We start from the raw sequence: 20,250 nt of genomic DNA, 5'->3' as shown, positions 1-20,250 counted from the left end.
GTTGCTGACTAGGGTTACCTGGTTGTGCAACTCAAACAAATGCCATTTTGTTTTCCAAAATGGCTACTCACACTTTTTAAATGTTGTTGTGTGCTTCTTTTTTTGTCACTTTTACCATGGATGTTGGTTCTTCTTGTCTCCCTCAACAATGAACGTCTCAACTTCAGTCATGAAGTGTTTATCGTTGGGCTAAATGTGAATGCTTGATATAAAATGTCTTGCTGAAATACTTGATCAACATTTTTAAACTCATACACACGTTTTGTTATTCATGTATGTAAGTTAATAACATCAGTTCCTCTTTTGTTTGCAGTGGAGCCCCCCTCAGACTTGAAATTTACAATTCTAAATGAGAACACAGTGCAAATGTCATGGAGAAAGCCATCGCATAGGATACAGGGCTACAAAATACAAGTTGTATCGGATACAGGTTTGTATTTATTGATCTCATTTGTTCATTGATGTTTGCCTGACTAGTTATAGCTTTTCATGCCAAACCGAATGATCATTTGCACCAATTCTAATAGCAACCCATTCTCTATATCCCAGATGAACCAGCCAAAGAGTTTAACCTCCCAGCCACTGCTACAAAGACGTCTATTACAGACCTAACTCCTGATCTGGACTACTCAGTGTCCATCAACTCCTATGATGACACAGAGGAGAGTATACCCATCTTTGGCCAGCTCACTAGTAAGTGTTCAAGATTCTGATGCTTTTACAAGGTTAAACATAACTTTGGGAAAATCCGATGGCTTTCTCAAAAGGCTGATATGGACTGATATGAAAAGGGTTTTAATCTCAGATCAGATTCTTCTGTCATAAGGAACAAAGGACCCATTAAATGGTTTCAAACCTCCAGCTTGTCTATTAGCTTCTAGCGACATTCGAATCAAATACATCTGTTTTTTAAAACTCGAATCACACTCTGTTTATCGCCGATTAACCAGGACAAATGTGTTTATATGTAAGTGATTGAAGAGGCTTGATGATTTGTTGAATGTCTTGGATTTATTCCCCATACATGGCACACAGGATGTCATGGTAACAGTCCAAATTATTTTGTGTTTCAGTTCAGTCCAGTAACACAAGTGAAACAGAAAGGAGGCCGCAGACTTCAGATGCAATCAGTAAGTATGTTTACGTCAATGTCAACCAATCTGCGCTATGCCCATTGCCTGTCCACATAGCTTTATGATCTTACCAGTCCATTTTTTTGTGTTTTTCCAATCCAATCATAATATTGTTAACTGGAATAATTTCCTCAGACTCAAATACCCCATCTGTACTGCTGAGTTGTTCATATTTGAGCAGACAGGGGGTTCCGACAGTGGCTGAGAATTAGTTTGTGATTGAAAACAGTCTTCACATCAAAATCTAAGAATGAGAGTCTTCTGTTATGCGTATAATCCAAGGAGAGTGATGATGTCACTGTCGTGCCAGCTCTGTGCATTTCCGTCTTTTTAAATGTTGAAAGAAATGGAAAGGATTTACTGCTCTGACCAGAAGTCCTTTTACTGGAGTTCTGTGCCTCTCTCTGTGAGTTCAGTCTGTGGATTGACAGGGAGACATGCTCACTTTTTCCCTCACCATGTACGCTTTGGGTGGAAATTCAACCCAAAGTTCCTGATGGTCCAAAAACCTTTTCTCCTAAAAGCTATTTCTGGTGGAACGCTCATAACACTCTTTCACAATTGACCCAATTGGCCAGATAAATCCATAGAATTTGATGTTTTGTCAAGAAATGCTCAAGAGGCATAATAACAAGATGTGAGTAGCGTGGAAGGATATTCAGTCAAGTGGACCTACGAGAGCTAAGATTTGAGACATTCACAGAAGTCCGGCCAATCATCTTGGATGTTCCAGAGAATCTGAACTATCCACGATAAACAAACAAAAAACCACGGGGGTTTGAAAACACAAAACCAAACAATGCCGCTGAAAGTTTTATTGATTATTTGGTCTATAAAAACACATTTTTGTCATCAATGTCTGTTGAAATACCATCTGTCAGAGACCATTTGTCAGATATACAGCATTCATTAGAGTACCGAAAAGTTGTGCCAATCTGCCAGATTGTGTCCAGACAGTTGATTGTGTACCTGCTCTACCCCATCCCCCTCTCCACCCCTCCAGAGTGTTCAGTCAATGCCATAGCAGACCTGGTCTTCCTGGTGGATGGCTCCTGGAGCGTTGGCAGGGAAAACTTCAAGCACATCCGCAGCTTCATCAGTGCTATGGCTGGGGCCTTTGACATCGGAGAGGATAAGACCAGGGTGGCTGTGGTCCAGTACAGCACAGACACCCGCACTGAGTTCCTCCTCAACCGCCACTCCAAACGAGGAGAGCTGCTCAGAGCCATCAACACCCTGCCCTACAAGGGAGGAAACACCATGACAGGTATACATGATAGGTGGGACTAGACAGCATGGATATACAGTACTGCCGATATTTTGTAAGTTCTCGCTGGACTGAATCCTAACTTGAGATCTGTGTGTGTAACTAGAACATTGGGGCAAGTCTTCCGTTGATTGAGGTACATGTTTTGGTTACGCGCTTGTTCTCAAGGTAGGCTTTTGCCCACAGACAGTAAATGTTATAATAAGCAAAAATGTTTTAAAAAACACTATTTTCTTAAAGGTTTAATATGTTACACTCTGTGTCTAGGGGACGCCTTGGACTACCTGCTGAAAAACATCTTTACGGAGGCGGCCGGCGCCAGGAAAGGCTTTCCGAAGATAGCCATGATCATCACAGATGGAAAATCCCAGGACCCAGTGGAGGAGTACGCTAAACGACTCAGGAACATTGGAGTGGAAGTATTTGCTTTAGGTACTGTGTGTTTTACCTCTGAATGCTACTCTCTCTTGAGAACACCTCTATAATGCTTTTAGTTTTTGAATGCCTGGAAATCCTGGAGATTCCGTAGTGGCTGATTTCCACAGTACTCCATTTCTCAGGCTAACTTCTGAGATGTTTTTCACCATTTAGGCATCAAAGGAGCAGATGAGGATGAACTAAAGGAAATGGCCTCAACTCCCCACAGCACACATGTTTACAACGTACCTAACTTTGATATGATCAAGGCAGTGCAGCAGAAGCTCATCATTCAGGTGTGCTCCGGTGTGGAAGACCAGCTCAACTCTCTAGTGAGCGGAGATGATGGTGAGACATTATAGATGATTCATTACATCACATTTCCGTTGATTGATTTAAATCGTCACATATTTAAAGTACATTGTCTATGGGCTGTCAGTGTAACGAATCGACAACAACTATGTAACTGTAAATGTATTGTTAATGTGTTTTCCAACCATACTACAGTACATTCCAACCTCAACCGTGTTTATTTGTTGTGTCTCTAGTGGTGGAACCGGCCTCTAACCTCCAGGTGCTTGAGATCTCCTCAAAGTCCATGAGAGTGACATGGGACGCCTCTCTAGGGGAGATCACAGGCTACAAGCTGACCCTGATGCCCATGATGGCTGGGATGAAGCGCCAGGTTGTATACGTGGGGCCCACCCAGACCACTGTCAACATCCGGGACCTGTCTCCAGAGACCGAGTACGAGATCAGCCTGTTCGCACTGAATGGCCTGACACCCAGCGACGCTGTCCTGGCCATGGAGAAGACTCAGCCCGTCAAGGTGTCATTGGGTGAGATAAAGCTCTGTAACAGCATATCAGCGATCCAGTCCCTCACTCACTCGCTCACTGAAACATTACATTGTTGCTATAAAAACAAAAAACAAATCACGATGTAGACCATATACAGATGGTATCTAATGTCCTTCCCTCCCCAGAATGCTCTCTTGGAGTGGACGTACAGGCTGACGTGGTCCTGCTGGTCGATGGCTCCTACAGTATCGGATTACAAAACTTTGCCAAGGTCAGAGCTTTCCTGGAGGTCCTGGTCAACTCCTTCGACGTCGGGCTCGACAAGATCCGGCTCAGCTTGGTCCAGTACAGCAGGGACCCCCACACTGAGTTCGCCCTGAACACTTATAATGACATTGCTTCAGTGGTCAAGGCTGTCCGGACGTTCCCCTACCGAGGAGGCTCCACCAACACGGGCAAGGCCATGAACTACGTCAGAGAGAAGATCTTTATCCCCACCCGAGGATCTCGCAACAGTGTCCCGCGTGTCATGGTCCTCATCACTGACGGGAAGTCCTCTGACTCCTTCAAGGACGCTGCAACCAACCTGAGGAATATAGATGTGGAGATCTTTGCTGTGGGTGTGAAGGACGCTGTGAGGTCCGAGTTGGAAGCCATTGCTAACACCCCGGCGGCCACCCATGTGTACACTGTGGAGGACTTTGATGCTTTCCAGAGGATCTCCAAGGAGCTCACCCAGTCCATCTGCCTGAGGATCGAACAGGAGCTCCTCAACATCAAGAAGAAGAGTGAGTAGCCATTTAACATACCCTTATAACAAAAGGCCAGGGTTTTCTTGGTCTGGGCATGTGGTCAAGTCCTAGGCCTACTCATAACACATACCCCTGTTTGAAGTTGAGCATGCTTACCATGGACCATACATGTGCCTGTAACTATAGCTATATAACCATACATTCTGGTTAACTTTAGTGGCAGCCGCTAAATGACCTCAAACTCCAGACAGTCTATTGTTATCAGTTATTTGCGATGTGGTACAGCAGGTCAAACTGAGCGTTGCTACTGAAATAGTGATGTCACGATGTAACTACATCTGCACAACACAAAAAGGCTGTGTAATTATCTTCATCTCTTATTTCCCAATGCCTTGGGTCTGTTTCAGACAGGCACAAGCGAGACATATTCATTGTTTTACCTTTCCCTGACTGATCACGCTGCCTCAAATACCACAGAACCATATGCCTGCATCTCAGGGGAGCCCGTTACACCATTTGTTATTGTTTACTGTTTTTAAACACTATAGTAACTGACTGGATACTTTTATTCTGACCTAATTGTCCTGCTAATTCAAAGGCCACCTGTCTCTGAAAGTCAGCGGGACTGTGGATGGTTTTCAACACCATGGTAGCATGACATGAGTTTCTCCGCTGCACATATTGGTAATGATCCCCCTGTCACAAGAACACAGAACATTTAGGCATTGGCAATGTCCAGGGGTTTGTAATATAACTGTGTTGCAACCCTGTCGACTGAATGTATACTGCTAGCATACGAGGAGTGTTTCCTATGGCTAAGACACTCATGAAAAATAAATATTCAGAGATGGAACTGTGAACAAAGTTGAATGAGTTCAAATAGTTGGTTCCATTCCAGCTTTTCTGAAGGAATGAGATATACAGCTTGGCTTAATGTTACCAAAAGCCATTATGATGACATTGTCTATGAGGACAAAACACAAACCAGCCATTTCATTGTGTTTTATCCTGCTCGTCAGGTCTGATTGCACCCAGGGACCTGGAGTTCTCTGAGGTGACGTCTAGAAGCTTCCGTGCCACCTGGGCCACCGATGCCACCAACGTCATGTCCTACCTGGTGCGTTTCCGTAAGGCCGAGGACATCACTGAGGATTACATCTCCCTGGCTGTGCCAGCCGACACCACCAGCACAATCTTGCCACACCTCACTCCCCTCACCACCTACGAGGTCAACGTGTTCGCCCAGTACGACAAAGGAGACAGTTTCCCTCTGTCGGGGGAGGAGACCACTCTGGAAGGTAAGGGGTTGAAGGCGTACACGTTCAGGGGTTTCACAGCATGAGCAAGTGAAGAGATTTATGTTTTAGTGCTTTCGTTTTTTTCACAAGAAACCTACATGGCTTCTTTAGATGCAAAATCATTCAATAGGTTATTCAGAATATTCATTCTTAAAAGTTATATTGACAAGCTACTGCTAAACAAAACCTAAACATTCTCCATTCCAGAGCAAGGGACTGTGCGGGGACTGAGTGTGTCTGAAGAGACCACGGACAGTTTCCGGGTGTCATGGCTGGCGGCGCCAGGGCCCGTGGTGAGGTACCGGTTGTCCTATGTCCCCTTGACGGGGGGAGGAGAGAGGCTGGAGGCCCAGACCAACGGACCTGACACCACCATCGTGCTCCAGGAGCTGTTCCCTATCACCACCTACCGCGTGTCTGTGTCTGCAGAGTACACCTCCGGCCTGGGAGACGAGATGCAGGTGGACGGAACCACCAAGGAAGGTCAGTAAGTTAGCCAGCATGGCTGCTAACATTTAAATTCCTTATCTGTAGCTAATGCAGTTTTTTAAATTTACTATACAGTAAATAAGTGAAGATGCAGTAATTGGTTGATCCCTATGTCTTTTCCCCCTCAGTCCGTGGTTCTCCCCGTGATCTCCGCGTCTTCAACGAGACCGTGTCCAGCATGATGGTGTCATGGCGGGCCGCTCCCGGGAACGTCCTCCAGTACCGCGTGGCCTTCAAACCAGCCGACGGCACCGGGGAGAGGAAGGAAATTGCCGTGAAGGGAGACACCACCGTGGCCCTGCTGAAGAACCTCCAGCCTGCTACTGAATATGAGCTGTTTGTCAGTGCCCGCTACACCTCTGGGCTGGGAGACCCCCTCCTGGGTACAGGCACCACCCTGGAAGGTACAGGAACAACCTTCTTGTGTCTGTCTTTATTACGACTGTGTGCTCTTTGGCTGCTTTGAAGAATGGGGTTGTGATTCTTTGACAGCTGATGTGAGCGTGAGTGTGAAAAATAGCTTGAGGCCATCTTCAAAGTGAGTGTCTATACTAGCCATCTCTGTGTACTGCATAGTGTCCTGCTCCACTTTTAAAGACTGAAAGAAGTATAGTGCCATTAATTGTGTATGCCTCTGTTTCTTAACCTTCCATTTTTCATAAAGGGAAAATTGTATATTTAAAAAAAAAAGTCCTTTGTTTTCGGAGTGCGATGTGAAAGTCTTTAGAAAAATATACTGCCCTAGAAATCCTTCCTAGATATCTCAGTATCCCTCTTCTCTGACTCAGTGTATAAGGGAAACTGTGCAAAAGCTGGAATGTGGAGCTTTATGTCATTCCTGTGGCACAGACAGACTGTAGGTTAGTTCTGCTTTTACCGCCCATGAAGCTGGAAGAGATGGAAATGAGTGGGGGTACTCTCGTAAACCTATCAAATCTGGAACAGCCAACAAATGCCATGCTAGGCTAGCTCATGCAGTTTTATACACTACGGGGACATATGGTTTATTCAAGATTATTTTATTTGGCACATGGGGAGTTGTTTAACAATTCTTCGATATCACTTTAACGATTTGTAAACCATTTGGATTAGCAATGCTGCTGAGCAGAGACGGCTACCTCAGCTATTCTGCTAACTAAGATCCTCAACCATAGAGTTTGATGCATGCGTAGGCCTACGTCTTCAAGAATCTAAATGAGCAACATTAGCCAACATTTACCAAACCCTTTGAAGACTATACCCCTCTCTAACCCTAGGGGATAGTGTTAGAAAACTGACCATTATTCAGGACTGACATGTAGTGAATTAGTGTGTGGGACATCTGTTAGTGCTATATAGGCTTTTCAGTAGGCAGCTCTGCCTAGAGGAAAACCTTCAAGCCATGGCAGCAGGAGGTTATGGTCCGGGTCACGCTAGCTTGGTTCCCAGGGCGCCCAACAACCACAAAGACCCCTGTATCCTACAAGCCAGAACTTACACGCCTCCACAATCCATTCTGCTCACTACAGCCCAATCACAGGTCTCTGGATAGCTTCATGACATTAGTGGAGTTCCATCCTGAGGGTGGTCTAGGAGAGAAAGCTCTGGGGAGGGGGGGCTCAAATAGGACTGGGGTCAGGCACTCAGGAGGCTGTATGTGCTGTGCTTTATTTTGGTTTGGGGGTCAGTAGTATGTCATGTTTGGACTAGAGATATATAGTCCTTGTCACTGGACGAATTAAAGATCACTCAAATGGAAATTAATTGAGGGCAGAGAGGAAAAAAAATATTTAGCAGTGATAGAACTTCAACCCTAACTGGCTCTGAGCAGAATCCAGCCTTCTCCCTTTAGTGTCCCCTATCTCATTCAGACGCCAAGTTGAAAGCAGGTAGTGGATACCCAATGTGAACCATTTCAGGAAACTAGGTGTATGTCGTAGGTCACTACTTTACAGGAGAGCCGCTTGAACATAAACTTGATTTATTTTAATAAAGGTGCATTTGTTTGGCAGAAATGCCTTCTTGAACATGTGAACTCTCATGTGCCTTAAAAAACTTCTTAGGGCTGAAATCCTGCTAATGGGATCGATATGACAACAGCCAGTGAAAGTGCAGGGCACCAAATTCAAAACAACAGAAATCCCATAATCACAATTCCTCAAACATAGAAGTATTTCACACCATTTTATAGATACACTACTTGTTAATCCCACCACAGTGTCCGATTTCAAATAGGCTTTACGGCGAAAGCACCACAAACGATTATGTTAGGTCAGAGCCAAGTCACAGAAAAACACAGCCATTTTTCCAGCCAAAGAGAGGAGTCACAAAAATCCGAAATAGAGATAGAATTAATCACTAACCTTTGATGATCTTCATCAGATGACACTCATAGGACTTCATGTTACACAATACATGTATAATTTGTTCGATAAAGTTCATATTTATATTTAAAAAATCTCAGTATACATTGGTGCGTTATGTTCAGTAGTTCCAAATACATCCGGTGATTTTGCAGAGAGCCACATCAATTTACAGAAATTCTCATAATAAATGTTGATGAAAATACAAGTGTTATGCATGGAACTTCAAATACACTTCTCCTTAATGCAACCGCTGTGTCAGATTTCAAAATAGCTTTACGGAAACAGCAAACCATGCAATAATCTGAGTATGGCGCTCAGAGACCAATCAAGCCAAGAAGATATCCGCTATATTCTGCAGTCAACAGAAGTCAAAAATAACGTTATAAATATTCACTTACCTTTGATGATCTTCATCAGAATGCACTCCCAGGAATCCCAGTTCCACAATAAATGTTGTTTTGTTCGATAATGTCCATCATTTATGTCCAAATAGCTACTTTTGTTAGCTGGTTTTGTAAACATATCCAAAGTCACGAAGCGCGTTCACTAAGAGCAGACGAAATATCAAAAAGTTTCGTTACAGTCCATAGAAACATGTCAAACGATGTATAGAACCAATCTTTAGGATGTTTTTAACATAAATCTTCAATAATGTTCCAACCAGAGAATTCCTTTGTCTGTAGAAAAGCAATGGAATGCGAGCTACCTCTCACGTGAACGAGCATCACGAGCTTGTGGCACTCTGCCAGACCACTGTGACCCTAATGAGCCCCTCCTTTACAGTAGAAGCCTCAAACAAGTTTCTAAAGACTGTTGACATCTAGTGGAAGCCTTAGGAAGTGCAACATTACCAATATCCCACTGTATCTTCAATAGGGAATGAGTTGAAAAATGACCAACCTCAGATTTCCCACTTCCTGTTTGGATTGTTTCTCAGGTTTTTGCCTGCCATATGAGTTCTGTTATACTCACAAACATCATCCAAACGGTTTTAGAAACTTGGTTGTGGTTTCTATCCAAATATACTAATAATATGTGTATATTAGCAACTGGGACTGAGTAGCAGGCAGTTTACTCTGGGCACCTCTGAGCACCTTATTCATCCAAGCTACTCAATACTGCCCCCAGCCATAAGAAGTTTTAATAACAAACTTGTATGCCGTTTGTAAATATAAATACAATTGTTAAATTACGAGCCTAGTTGGTTTGCCCAAAGAAAAATCAGCAACCTTTCTGCTAGCCATGATTGGCTGAGATAATGAGTGGGCTGGACATGCCGAAAGATGAGTTTGGATTGGTCTGCCATATAGGGTGCTTCTGTCTATTTGAGCTGGTCAGTATGTCTAGGTAATTCTCTCTAACGCGTCTTTTTTAAATGTTTCGCGTAGGAAAACTGCTCAAGTCTAATGTCAAGTTAAGGTGTACCGTTAGCTAGCTAATGTTATGTGTATGTTCTCCACTTTCTGGAGGACTGAGTTTTGAAATCAGTGGAATTCAAGTATGATAGCTAAGGAGATGGAGAAAACACCAGTCTAGCTTGGGTGCTTGACTGCCGTTGTGAGGTCAGAACACTTGGATCAACCCTACTCCTCGGCCAGAGCGTCCAGTGTGCGCGTAATGTTCAATGAGCTCTTCTTTCATTTGTGTCTGGAAGTAGCTAGCAAGTTAGCTTGAGTGCCTGACTGCTTTTTTTATTTTTTGTTGTTATTATTATTATGAACAAAACCAATACAAAACAGAAATATACAAACAAGAGTACATAAACCTAACAGACAGGGGTAGATCAGATTGAGATCCGTTTTCAATTTGTTAAAATGTTTTATGGTACGTATTAAACAATGTGAAGAGGGGTTTGTTCTCCACCCACTTCATTTTTATGGATAAAGAATCTGACATGAAAAAATAAACAAATTAACAATGAAAGTTAAATCAGGGTCCATTTCATTTGGATCAAAATAAAACATAATATCGGATTCTTTCAAATTAACATTAATAGTAGTTCATTTTAAAATAAAATCTTCTAACTCACTTACATCTTCTTGCATAAGAACAGTCCCAAAATAAATAGTCAAGAGTCTCTGGGTCACAACCACAAAATACACATTTGTCAATAGCTATTTTGAATCTGTGTATAATAAAGGTCTTTACAGGGGTGCTTGACTGCTGTTGTTAGTACAGAACGCTCGGATCAACCCTTAAAGTGATGGGTGGGGCAAAAGCTTAAGATGGTGTGAACGATGTAGACGAAGAAGGGCTCTCCAGTAGTACTACCAAAACATTCAAAGGCCATTTTCTCAAAAGTGAGTTTATCAACTTTCAAAGCAAAACTACTTTCCAATTGTTCCTCAGCTGTAGTGTATGATATACTATTTTGTAGCTCTGAGTCTCTAATTTTATCCAATGTAAAAAACACAATTTCAAATTGTGTTACATAAGACCGATTTGAGCCTGTCACAAATGTTCTCTCCTCTTAAAAGCAGTTTGAGCCCTCTACACATCAAAGCTTATATCATTCATCATGACCAAACTGTGGAGTCCTTGTCTCTCAATGTCACCTCCTACCTAAATGACAACATGTCTAGCAGATTAAATGGCTTCTACACAAGGGAATATCAGAAGCCTTCTCGTGCACTAGAGGACAATGGAGAGGTGTCCTGCTATGAAGTATCATGTAGCTATTTTCAGTTCACATGCTGAATGGTGCACATTCATTCTTTCCCCATGGGACTCTCCTGCCTGAGGCAACCTTCTCCCCCTTCTTTGACAACAAAACTGACCTCATGTGTCCACCTCTGGACCTCCAGCCTGGGAATGGTCAGAAGGTCAGAAGTCAGATGCTGAGATTCCATGACATGGTCAGTTATGCTGACTCATTAGCCTTAGCCTCCCACCAGAATAGAACCAGTGTCTGGGCTCCATGACAAAGCATTTGGCAACACAGCTTGACGTCAGAAAAACAGGCCAACACTGATCTCGTTGTTTAGGGGGCCACAGACTTCCAGTCATCCACTGTGTGAGTTAGCCTATGTAGGCGGACGTGGAGAACCCGGAGGCACAGTCAGGCTGTATGGTAGAAAATGCTAACAGGATGATGGAGACAATATAGCGCCCCCTGTGGGAAGCTTACTGTATGTTGAGCCTACCATATCCTGATTCCTGACCAATAAAGATTGGCTTGATTAATGGAGTCAACTCTGGCCCCGAATCATGTAAAGTGGAGCTGAGAGTAATTGCTGAGATTCATATTCCAAATGTGAGCCTTTAGAAAACAATGTGGTGAGAATATGTATCGCAGCGCGGAGTCTTTCTCAACATGTGTTAGGTTTTACCTAGGAGGTACTGTACTTCAAAGCTGTGAGCGGTCGAGTACTGGCTGGTTCCTCCAGCAGATAACTGACGGTTCACTTCGTCCCAGGCCAGTGAGGGGCCCAAAGAGCATTGGGAGAGAAAGAGCAGATAGAACCCACGCCACACTAAGCGAAGCCCAGTTTGAAGAACAAAGAATAAAGTTGAAGTCGGAAGTTTACATAAACTTAGGTTGGAGTCCTTAAAACTCGTTTTTCAACCACTCCACACATTTCTTGTTAACAAACTATAGTTTTGGCAAGTCAGTTAGGACATCTACTTTGTGCATGACACAAGTCATTTTTCAAAAAATTGTTTACCGACAGATTATTTCATTAAGAATTCACTGTATCACAATTCCAGTGGGTCAGAAGTTTACATACACTAAGTTGACTGTGCCTTTAAACAGCTTGGAAAATTCCAGAAAATGATGTGATTGCTTAAGAAGCTTCTGACAGGCTAATTGACATAATGTGAGCCAGTTGGAGGTATACCTGTGGATGTATTTCAAGACCTACCTTCAAACTCAGTGCCTCTTTGCTTGACATCATGGGGAAATCAAAATAAATCAGACAAGACTTCCAAACACAGACAAAAAATTGTAGAATTCCACAAGTCTGGTTCATCCTTGCGAGCAATTTCCAAACACCTAAAGGTACAACGTTCATCTGTACAAACAATAGTACGCAATTACAAACACCAAGGGACCACGCAGCCATTATAACGCTCAGGAAGGAGACGCGTTCTGTCTCCTAGAGATGAACGTACATTGGGGCGAAAAGTGCAAATCAATCCCAGAACAACAGCAAAGGACCTTGTGAAGATGCTGGAGGAAACAGGTACAAAAGTATCTATATCCACAGTAAAACGAGTCCTATATCGACATAACCTGAAAGTCTGCTCAGCAAGGTCGAAGCCACTGCTCCAAAACCGCCATAAAAAAGCCAGACTACGGTTTGCAACTGCACATGGGGACAAAGATCGTACTACTTGGAGAAATGTCCTTTGGTCTGATGAAACAAAAATAGAACTGTTTGGCCATAATGCCCATCGTTATGTTTGGAGGAAAAAGGGGGATGCTTGCAAGCTGAAGAACACCATCCCAACCATGAAGCATGGGGGTGGCAGCATCATGTTGTGGGGGCGCTTTGCTGCAGGAGGGACTGGTGCACTTCACAAAATAGATGGCATCATGAGGAAATACAATTATGTGGATATATTGAAGCAACATCTCAAGACATCAATCAGGAAGTTAAAGCTCGGTCGCAAATGGATCTTCTAAATGGACAATGACCCCAAGCATACTTCCAAAGTTGTGGCAAAATGGCTTAAGGACAACAGAGTCAATATATTGGAGTGGCCATCACAAAGCCCTGACCTCAAACCTATAGAACATTTGTGGGCAGAACTGAAAAAGTGTGTGCGAGCAAGGAGGCCTACAAACCTGACATAGTTACACCAGCTCTGTCAGGAGGAATGGGCCAAAATTCACCCAACTTGTTGTGGGAAGCTTGTGGAAGGCTACCCGAAAAGTTTGACCCAAGTTAAACAATTTAAAGGCAATGCTACCAAAAACTAATTGAGTGTATGTAAACTTCTGGGAATGTGATGAAAGAAATAAAAGCTGAAATAAATCATTCTCTCTGCTATTATTCTGACATTTCACATTCTTAAAATAAAGTGGTGATCCTAACTGACCTAAGACACAGAATTTTTACTAGGATTCAGTGTCAGGAATTGTGAAAAACTGAGTTTAAATGTATTTGGCTAAGGTGTATGTAAACTTCCGACTTCAACTGTAAACCTTTATTTATGTTTTGGGTAGGATGGCAAAAATATTTTTTCGATAAAATTATTGAAAACATGCCCTTTTAGTGTAAGAGCTGTTTGAAAAGACTGCCTGAAGTGTCAGCCTGTTGAGGTGGGATGTTTTGGCCTGCCTGGTGACATCCCCAGGTGCTAAATTAGTTCATAGTCCAAGAAAAAAGAGAGTTCCTAACCTCTCTACCAATAACAGTAAGTTTAACATTTTCCTGTCCCCACTCAGACAACTCCCAGACAGTTTTCGCTAAACTATTGCTTGAGAAATTGCACTATATACAGTGAGCTCCAAAAGTATTGGGAGAGTGACAATAACTTTATTTTGGCTCTGTACTCCAGAACGTTGGATGTGAAGTGAGACAATGAGGTTAAAGCGCAGAATGTCAGCTTTAATTTTAGGGTATTTTCATTCATGTACATAGTGCCCCCATCTTATGGGACCAAAATTATTGGGACAAATTCACATACAGTGCATTCGTAAGTATTCAAACCCCTTTGACATTTTCAACATTTTGTTACATTACAGCCTTATTCTAAAATGGATTAAAATAAACAATTTTCCTCATCAATCTACACACAATACCCCATAATGACAACGTGAAAACAGGTCTTTAGAAACTTTTCAAAATGTATTAAAAAAAATAAAAAATAAAAAAACATATTTACACAAGTATTCAGACCCTTTGCTATGAAACTCGAAATTGAGCTCAGGTGCATCCTGTTTTCCATTGATCATCCCTGAGATGTTTCTACGACTTGATTGGAGTCCACCTGTGGTAAATTCAATTGATTGGACATGATTTGGGAAAGGCACACACCTGTCTATATAAGGTCCCACAGCTGACAGTGCATGTACGTGCAATAACTAAGCCATGAGGTCGAAGGAATTGTCCGTACAATTCTGGGGAAGGCTACCAAAACATTTCAGCAGCATTGAAGGTCCCCAAGAACACAGTGGCCTCCATCATTCTTAAATGGAAGAAGTTTGGAACCACCAAGACTATTCCTAGAGGTGGCTGGCCAAACTGAGCAATCGTGGGAGAAGGGCATTGGTCAGGGAGGTGACCAAGAACTTGATGGTCACTCTGACAGAGCTCCAGAGATTCTCTGTGGAGATGGGAGAAGCTTCCAGTAAAGTCACATGACAGCCCGCTTGGAGTTTGCCAAAAGGCACCTTAAGGACTCTCCGAACATGAGAAATAAGATTCTCTGGACTGATGAAATGAAGATTGAACTATTTGGCCTGAATGTCAAGGATCACGTTGAGAGGAACCCTGGCACCATCCCTACAGTGAAGAATGGTGGTGGCAGCATCATGCTGTGGGGATGTTTTTCAGGGGAAGGTACTGGGAGACTAGTCAGGATCAAGGGAAAGATGAATGGAGCAAAGTACAGTGAGATCCTTGATGAAAACCTCGTTTTCAACGCTCCCCATCCAACCTGACAGAGGTTGAAAGGATCTACAGAGAAGAATGGGAGAAACTCCCCAAATACAGGTGTGCCAAGCTTGTATCATCATACCCAAGAATACTTGTGGCTGTAATCGCTGCCAAAGGTGCTTCAACAAAGTATTGAGTAAAGGGTCTGAATACTTATATAAATGTGATATTTAAATGTGAAATTAGCAAAAATGTCTAATAACCTGTTTTTGCTTTGTCATTATGGGGTATTGTGTGTAGACTATTTAATACATTTTAGAATAAGGCTGTAATGAAACACAATGTGGAAAAACTCAAGGTGTCTGAATACTTTCCGAATGCACTGTATGTGTGTTAAGTCAAAAGTTTAATATTTGGTCACATATTCCTAGCACACAGTGATTTCATCAAGCGTTTTACTCTATAAACTTGTTGGATGCATTTGCTGTTTGTTTTGGTTGTGTTTCAGATTATTTGGTGCCCAAACAGAAATTAATGGTAAATAATGTATTGTGTCATTTTGGAGTCACTTTTTTTGTAAACATGACTAGAATATGTTTCTAAACAGTTCTACATTAATGTGGATGCTACCATGATTACAGATAGTCATAAATAAATTGTGAATAATGAGGAGTGAGAAAGTTGCAGATGCACAAATATAAGACATGCTAACCTCTCACCATTACAATAACAGGTGAAGTTAGCATTTTTCACTATAGGTTATACAAGCTTCAAAGCACAGCCATGAAAGGACATAGCTAGCTGGTGTGCAAGTAGCTGGAGAAGTAGTAAGCATTTGCAAGTAGTACGCATTTCATGGGCCACAGAGTGTGGCGTGAAACCCGGTGAATTCCAAGCCATTTGAGTTGATTTCCCTTTGGAAACTGGGCTCTTGGCGGAGCGGTGGTTTGCCAGGCTCAGTGTCGCAGTGGAGCCAGTAGCGACTGTTTTCCTCCAGACGGAAGGTCCTTCGAGGCGAAAGGGCAGAGCAGGGCATCCCTCACACGCAGGCGAACCCTGTGTCTTTACCATGGTCTGGCCTAGACAAATTCTAGGTGGACCAGGCTCCAGGGCAGTTACATGAAGGAACTGTAAATGGGAGTGCCAGGCCTATAATGGCACTTTGGAGGAATAGTGGGTTTGATGGATCCTCTTTAGACCAGCCATCTGGAAAGAGCTGATCTCAAACCAGACGGAACTAAACTGCTGATCTGTACATTTAAGTGAATATCTCCATTTCCAGTGGTGTTTCTTCTTCACCTGTGTACTCAAGAAATAGAACAGTCTGTAGGCCGTTTGTCGGGCAATAAATCATGTACTGTATGAATGCAGTCAATGCATGCTATTATGTTACATTGACAAGACCACTATTTGAGCGGAGAGGGTGAGCTTTTTATGAATGCTCAGCCTCATAGCAGTGTGAGCGGAGAGGGTGAGCTTTTTATGAATGCTCAGCCTCATAGCAGGTAGCACACATGGTGTACTTTTCCTAGCACCTGACTCATCCTCTTGACACATTCCAATTCCAGCCCAAACTCACAAGCCTTTTGGCAGTCAATTTGAAGGTTAGGTACATCAACAAACATGCCTTGGTTACAGGAAGCCCCTGGCTTGTCTACTCCTATACGTCAGTTAGTGAAGTATACAGATTAGGCTCTGTGTCTGAGTGATATAGTGAAGACCCATTGTGTTTGTCAGATCCGCTTCCTTATCGGGCTATTGGAGATTTGGGAGATTACCATGACAAATGTTTAGCCAAATTGCTGATGAATATGTACTCTAAGTCATCCCTGGTTAATGGCTCCTTCCTCAGTACTCCCTTAATGCTTTTCTTTGGTTCGCTACACAGAGGCTAGGCCCAATTATGTAGTTACAAATCTAAGTCCTGCTAGCAATTGTTGGTTTCAAATGCAAGTTTAGCTAATTCCGACTGATTCAACTTTGATGATGAACTCAAAATGGCGCCAGCTAGCTGTCTAAGTCTGTGTTCCATGTGTTTCATTTGTGTGCTTTAGTGCTTGGTCAGACAGGGCCCTGTGACTGTGCTGTTCTCAAAGTACTGAGGGAAAGTGGGCCATTGTCTGCAGAAGTGATTATTGTGTGATGCGGTCCCTCTTGTGCAGCAGCACAGCCGGGAAAGTCAGTGGCCTCGCTCCTCAGCGCTTGACAGCAGCCCGCTGCACCCTGGATAGAGGGGACTTGGTATCTACAGGGGCCACAGCACATTATCCTGGACAGGCCCTCCAAAATCTGTAATTCTCCGTTCATTCCTTGTTGAATTCATTACTCCTCATATCTGGAGCAGCTCTTTCTCTCTCTGTGCAACCCAAACTGCCTCGTTTGTGAATAGTGGTTGAATAGTGAACCCTGGATTATTCATTTAGATTGATGACGTTTGATAACACAGAGAATCATGCTAGCTTCATAGCCAAACCAGTCACTGAGGTGTCTCTTTACTGGCACACATTAACTACCTGATATCTGATTTGATATCTCTAGCTGTTCCCTCATTAGCAGTGTTAGGTCCAGGCTGTGTGCAGGTTACAGCAACAGCTTGGTCCTCTCCTGTCCTGTCCTGAGGTTGTGTGGGAGAGAGATGTGAGGTGGTCTTTCTCCCCATGGTGAGTGAAACTTGTCTGCGCAGCCAGGCTGTGTTGAAGGAGCCCATCTCAGTAGGGGCGCCCAAAACAGCCAAAGATCTGTTGGCAGACAGCTGACACAGCTAACGCCACCGCAAATCCTTCTCCCGTAACTCAGCGTCTGCTACTTCCCACCCACCCCAATAGTCTCTCAGGAAAGAGAGAGATGTAGATAGACAGAGAGCGAGAGAGAGCAACATCTGCGATTGTAGCAAACACACTTTAATGGATCAAGTTTCTTCTGTTTCGATGGAAAATGAAAGTGCTGCTAGACGCCCTAAACTGAGCTGAGGGCTGGAATCGGGTGATTGGTTTCGCAGAGCTTTTTCCAAACCCTCAGATTATGAACAATGTAAATCACTGGTTTTAAAAACACCCCAAGGGGTTAAACAGAAACAGATCAGTGATTGTTGATGGTTTATCGCTATACCAGCTCATTTATCCTGCTCAATAGAACACAGTCCCCCAGACTGCATCTGTCTGCCTTGAAATCATCAGCACCTACATGCAGACAAGCAACCACATCAACTAGCACCCCTGACACAAACTCTGCTGTGGTTCATTTGTCAAAGACTCTATGCACTAACACTGATATGTGAGATGAAGTTTCCCAGCTACCTAAGGTTTTAACTCTGTCCCTTTCCCTTCACAGTCCTTGGCTCCCCTAAAGACCTGGTCACCAAAGACGTCACAGACAACAGCTTCGCTGTCTCTTGGACGGCGGCGCCCGGTAACGTGCGCTCATACCGGTTGAAGTGGAAGTCGCTGTACACGGAGGAGACAGGGGAGAAGTCCGTCCCCGGGGACGTAACGACCACTGTGCTTGAGGGGCTCACTCCGGAGACGCGCTACCAGGTCTCTGTGTACGCAGCCTACGGCAGGGGAGAGGGAGAGCCGCTCGTGGGTGCTGAGACCACAGATAGTAAGTCACTCCTTAATGTCTCCACCATACACACACTTACTGTGGGACCTCTCTCTATATCTCTCTCTCTCTCTGTCTATCCCCTTCTCTCTCTCGCTGTCTCTCGGTCTCTCTATCTCTCTCTCTCTCTCTCTTTCTACCCTCTCTCTCTCTCCCTGCCTCTGTAGCTCTCCCTCTCTCTTTCTGCCTGAGAAGATGCATTTCCGGATTTCTCGACCCCAGGTGAACTCAGAGCTGGAAAAGGATATAAAAATACTCCATGACCGCAGAGAGTTGTATCTACAGTGCCTTCAGAAAGTATTCATACCCCTTGACTTATTCCACATTTTGTTGTTACAGCCTGAATTCAAACTTGATTAAATATAATTTTTTCTCTCACATACAATACCCCATAACGACAGTGAGAACATGTTTTTAGAAATTTGTGCAAATGTATTACAATTTAGATACGGAAATATCTCATTTACATAAGTATTCACACCCCCGAGTCAATACTTTGTAGAAGCACCTTTGGTAGCGATTACAGCTATGAGTCTTTCTGGGTAAATCTCTAAGTACTTTCCACACCTGGATTGTGCAACATTTGCGCATTATTCTTTAAAAAATCTTCAATCTCTGTGAAATTGGTTGTTCATCATTGCTATAGACAACCATAACATGATGCAGCCACCATTATGCTTGAAAATATGGAGAGTGGTACTCAGTAATGTGTTGTATTGGATTTGCCCCAAACATAACAACACTTCTTTGTTTTCAGGACAAAAAGTTAATTTCTTTGCCACATTTTTTGCAGTATTACATGAATGCCTTATTACATGATGCATGTTTTGGAGTATTTGTATTCTGTACAAGCTTCCTTCTTTTCACTCTGTCAATGAGGTTAGTATTGTGGAGTAACTATAATGTTGTTGATCCATCCTCAGTTTTCTCCTATCACAGCCATTAAACTCTGTAACTGTTTTAAAGTCACCATTGGCCTCATGGTGAAATCCCTGAGTGGTTTCCCTCCTCTTCGGGCAACTGCGTTAGGAAGGACACCTGTATCTTTGTACTGACTGGGTGTATTGATACACCATCCAAAGTGTAGTTAATAACTTCGCCGGTCATTGGAAAACCCCCCTGGTCTTTGTGGTTGAACCTGTTTGAAATGTACTGCTCGACTGAGGGACCTTACAGATGATTGTATGTGTGGGGTACAGAGATGAGGTAGTCATTCAAAGATTATGTTAAACACTTATTGCACACAGAGTGAGTCCATTCAACTTATTATGTGACTTGTTAAGCACATTTTTACTCCTGAACTTATTTAGGTTTGCCATAACAAAGGTGTTGAATACTTATTGACTCAAGACATTTCAGTTTTTCATTTGTAATTGATTTGTAAAATGACATTTGACATTATGGTGTATTGTGTGTAGGCCAGTGACAGAAAAATCTGAATCGTATGAATTCATTTGAAGTTCAGCCTGTAACACAACAACATGTGGAAAAGGTGTGTGAATACTCTCTGAAGGCACTGTAGGTCATTATATAACTGGAATGTGCCTATGTAGAGCACCAGGAATGAAGACGAGGACCAGAGTGGGTCATATTTGTCTCATGAC

At 43.1% G+C, this 20,250-nt stretch overlaps 1 protein-coding gene across 2 annotated transcripts in view; it reads left to right on the top strand.

The window, feature by feature from the left end:
- LOC112256559 (collagen alpha-1(XII) chain-like) overlaps positions 1-20,250 on the top strand; it is a 72,963-nt gene that overhangs the window by 7,438 nt on the left and 45,275 nt on the right. The window contains exons 3-14 of one of the 2 annotated variants that reach the window (XM_042325465.1): positions 314-430; positions 550-693; positions 1,074-1,130; positions 2,137-2,400; positions 2,668-2,832; positions 2,992-3,165; positions 3,366-3,656; positions 3,803-4,405; positions 5,389-5,667; positions 5,875-6,150; positions 6,285-6,560; positions 18,377-18,646. The exons of the other annotated variant lie outside the window; for it this stretch is intronic. Of the exons in view, the coding sequence (XP_042181399.1) occupies positions 314-430; positions 550-693; positions 1,074-1,130; positions 2,137-2,400; positions 2,668-2,832; positions 2,992-3,165; positions 3,366-3,656; positions 3,803-4,405; positions 5,389-5,667; positions 5,875-6,150; positions 6,285-6,560; positions 18,377-18,646 (2,916 nt within the window). The remainder of the gene's footprint in view (positions 1-313; positions 431-549; positions 694-1,073; positions 1,131-2,136; positions 2,401-2,667; positions 2,833-2,991; positions 3,166-3,365; positions 3,657-3,802; positions 4,406-5,388; positions 5,668-5,874; positions 6,151-6,284; positions 6,561-18,376; positions 18,647-20,250) is intronic. 2 annotated transcript variants of the gene reach the window in all.

This window comes from Oncorhynchus tshawytscha, linkage group LG08 (assembly GCF_018296145.1).
Source record: "Oncorhynchus tshawytscha isolate Ot180627B linkage group LG08, Otsh_v2.0, whole genome shotgun sequence".
In the NCBI taxonomy this organism is placed as follows: Eukaryota; Metazoa; Chordata; class Actinopteri; order Salmoniformes; family Salmonidae; genus Oncorhynchus; species Oncorhynchus tshawytscha.
This window is presented reverse-complemented; position numbering and strand designations above follow the sequence as displayed.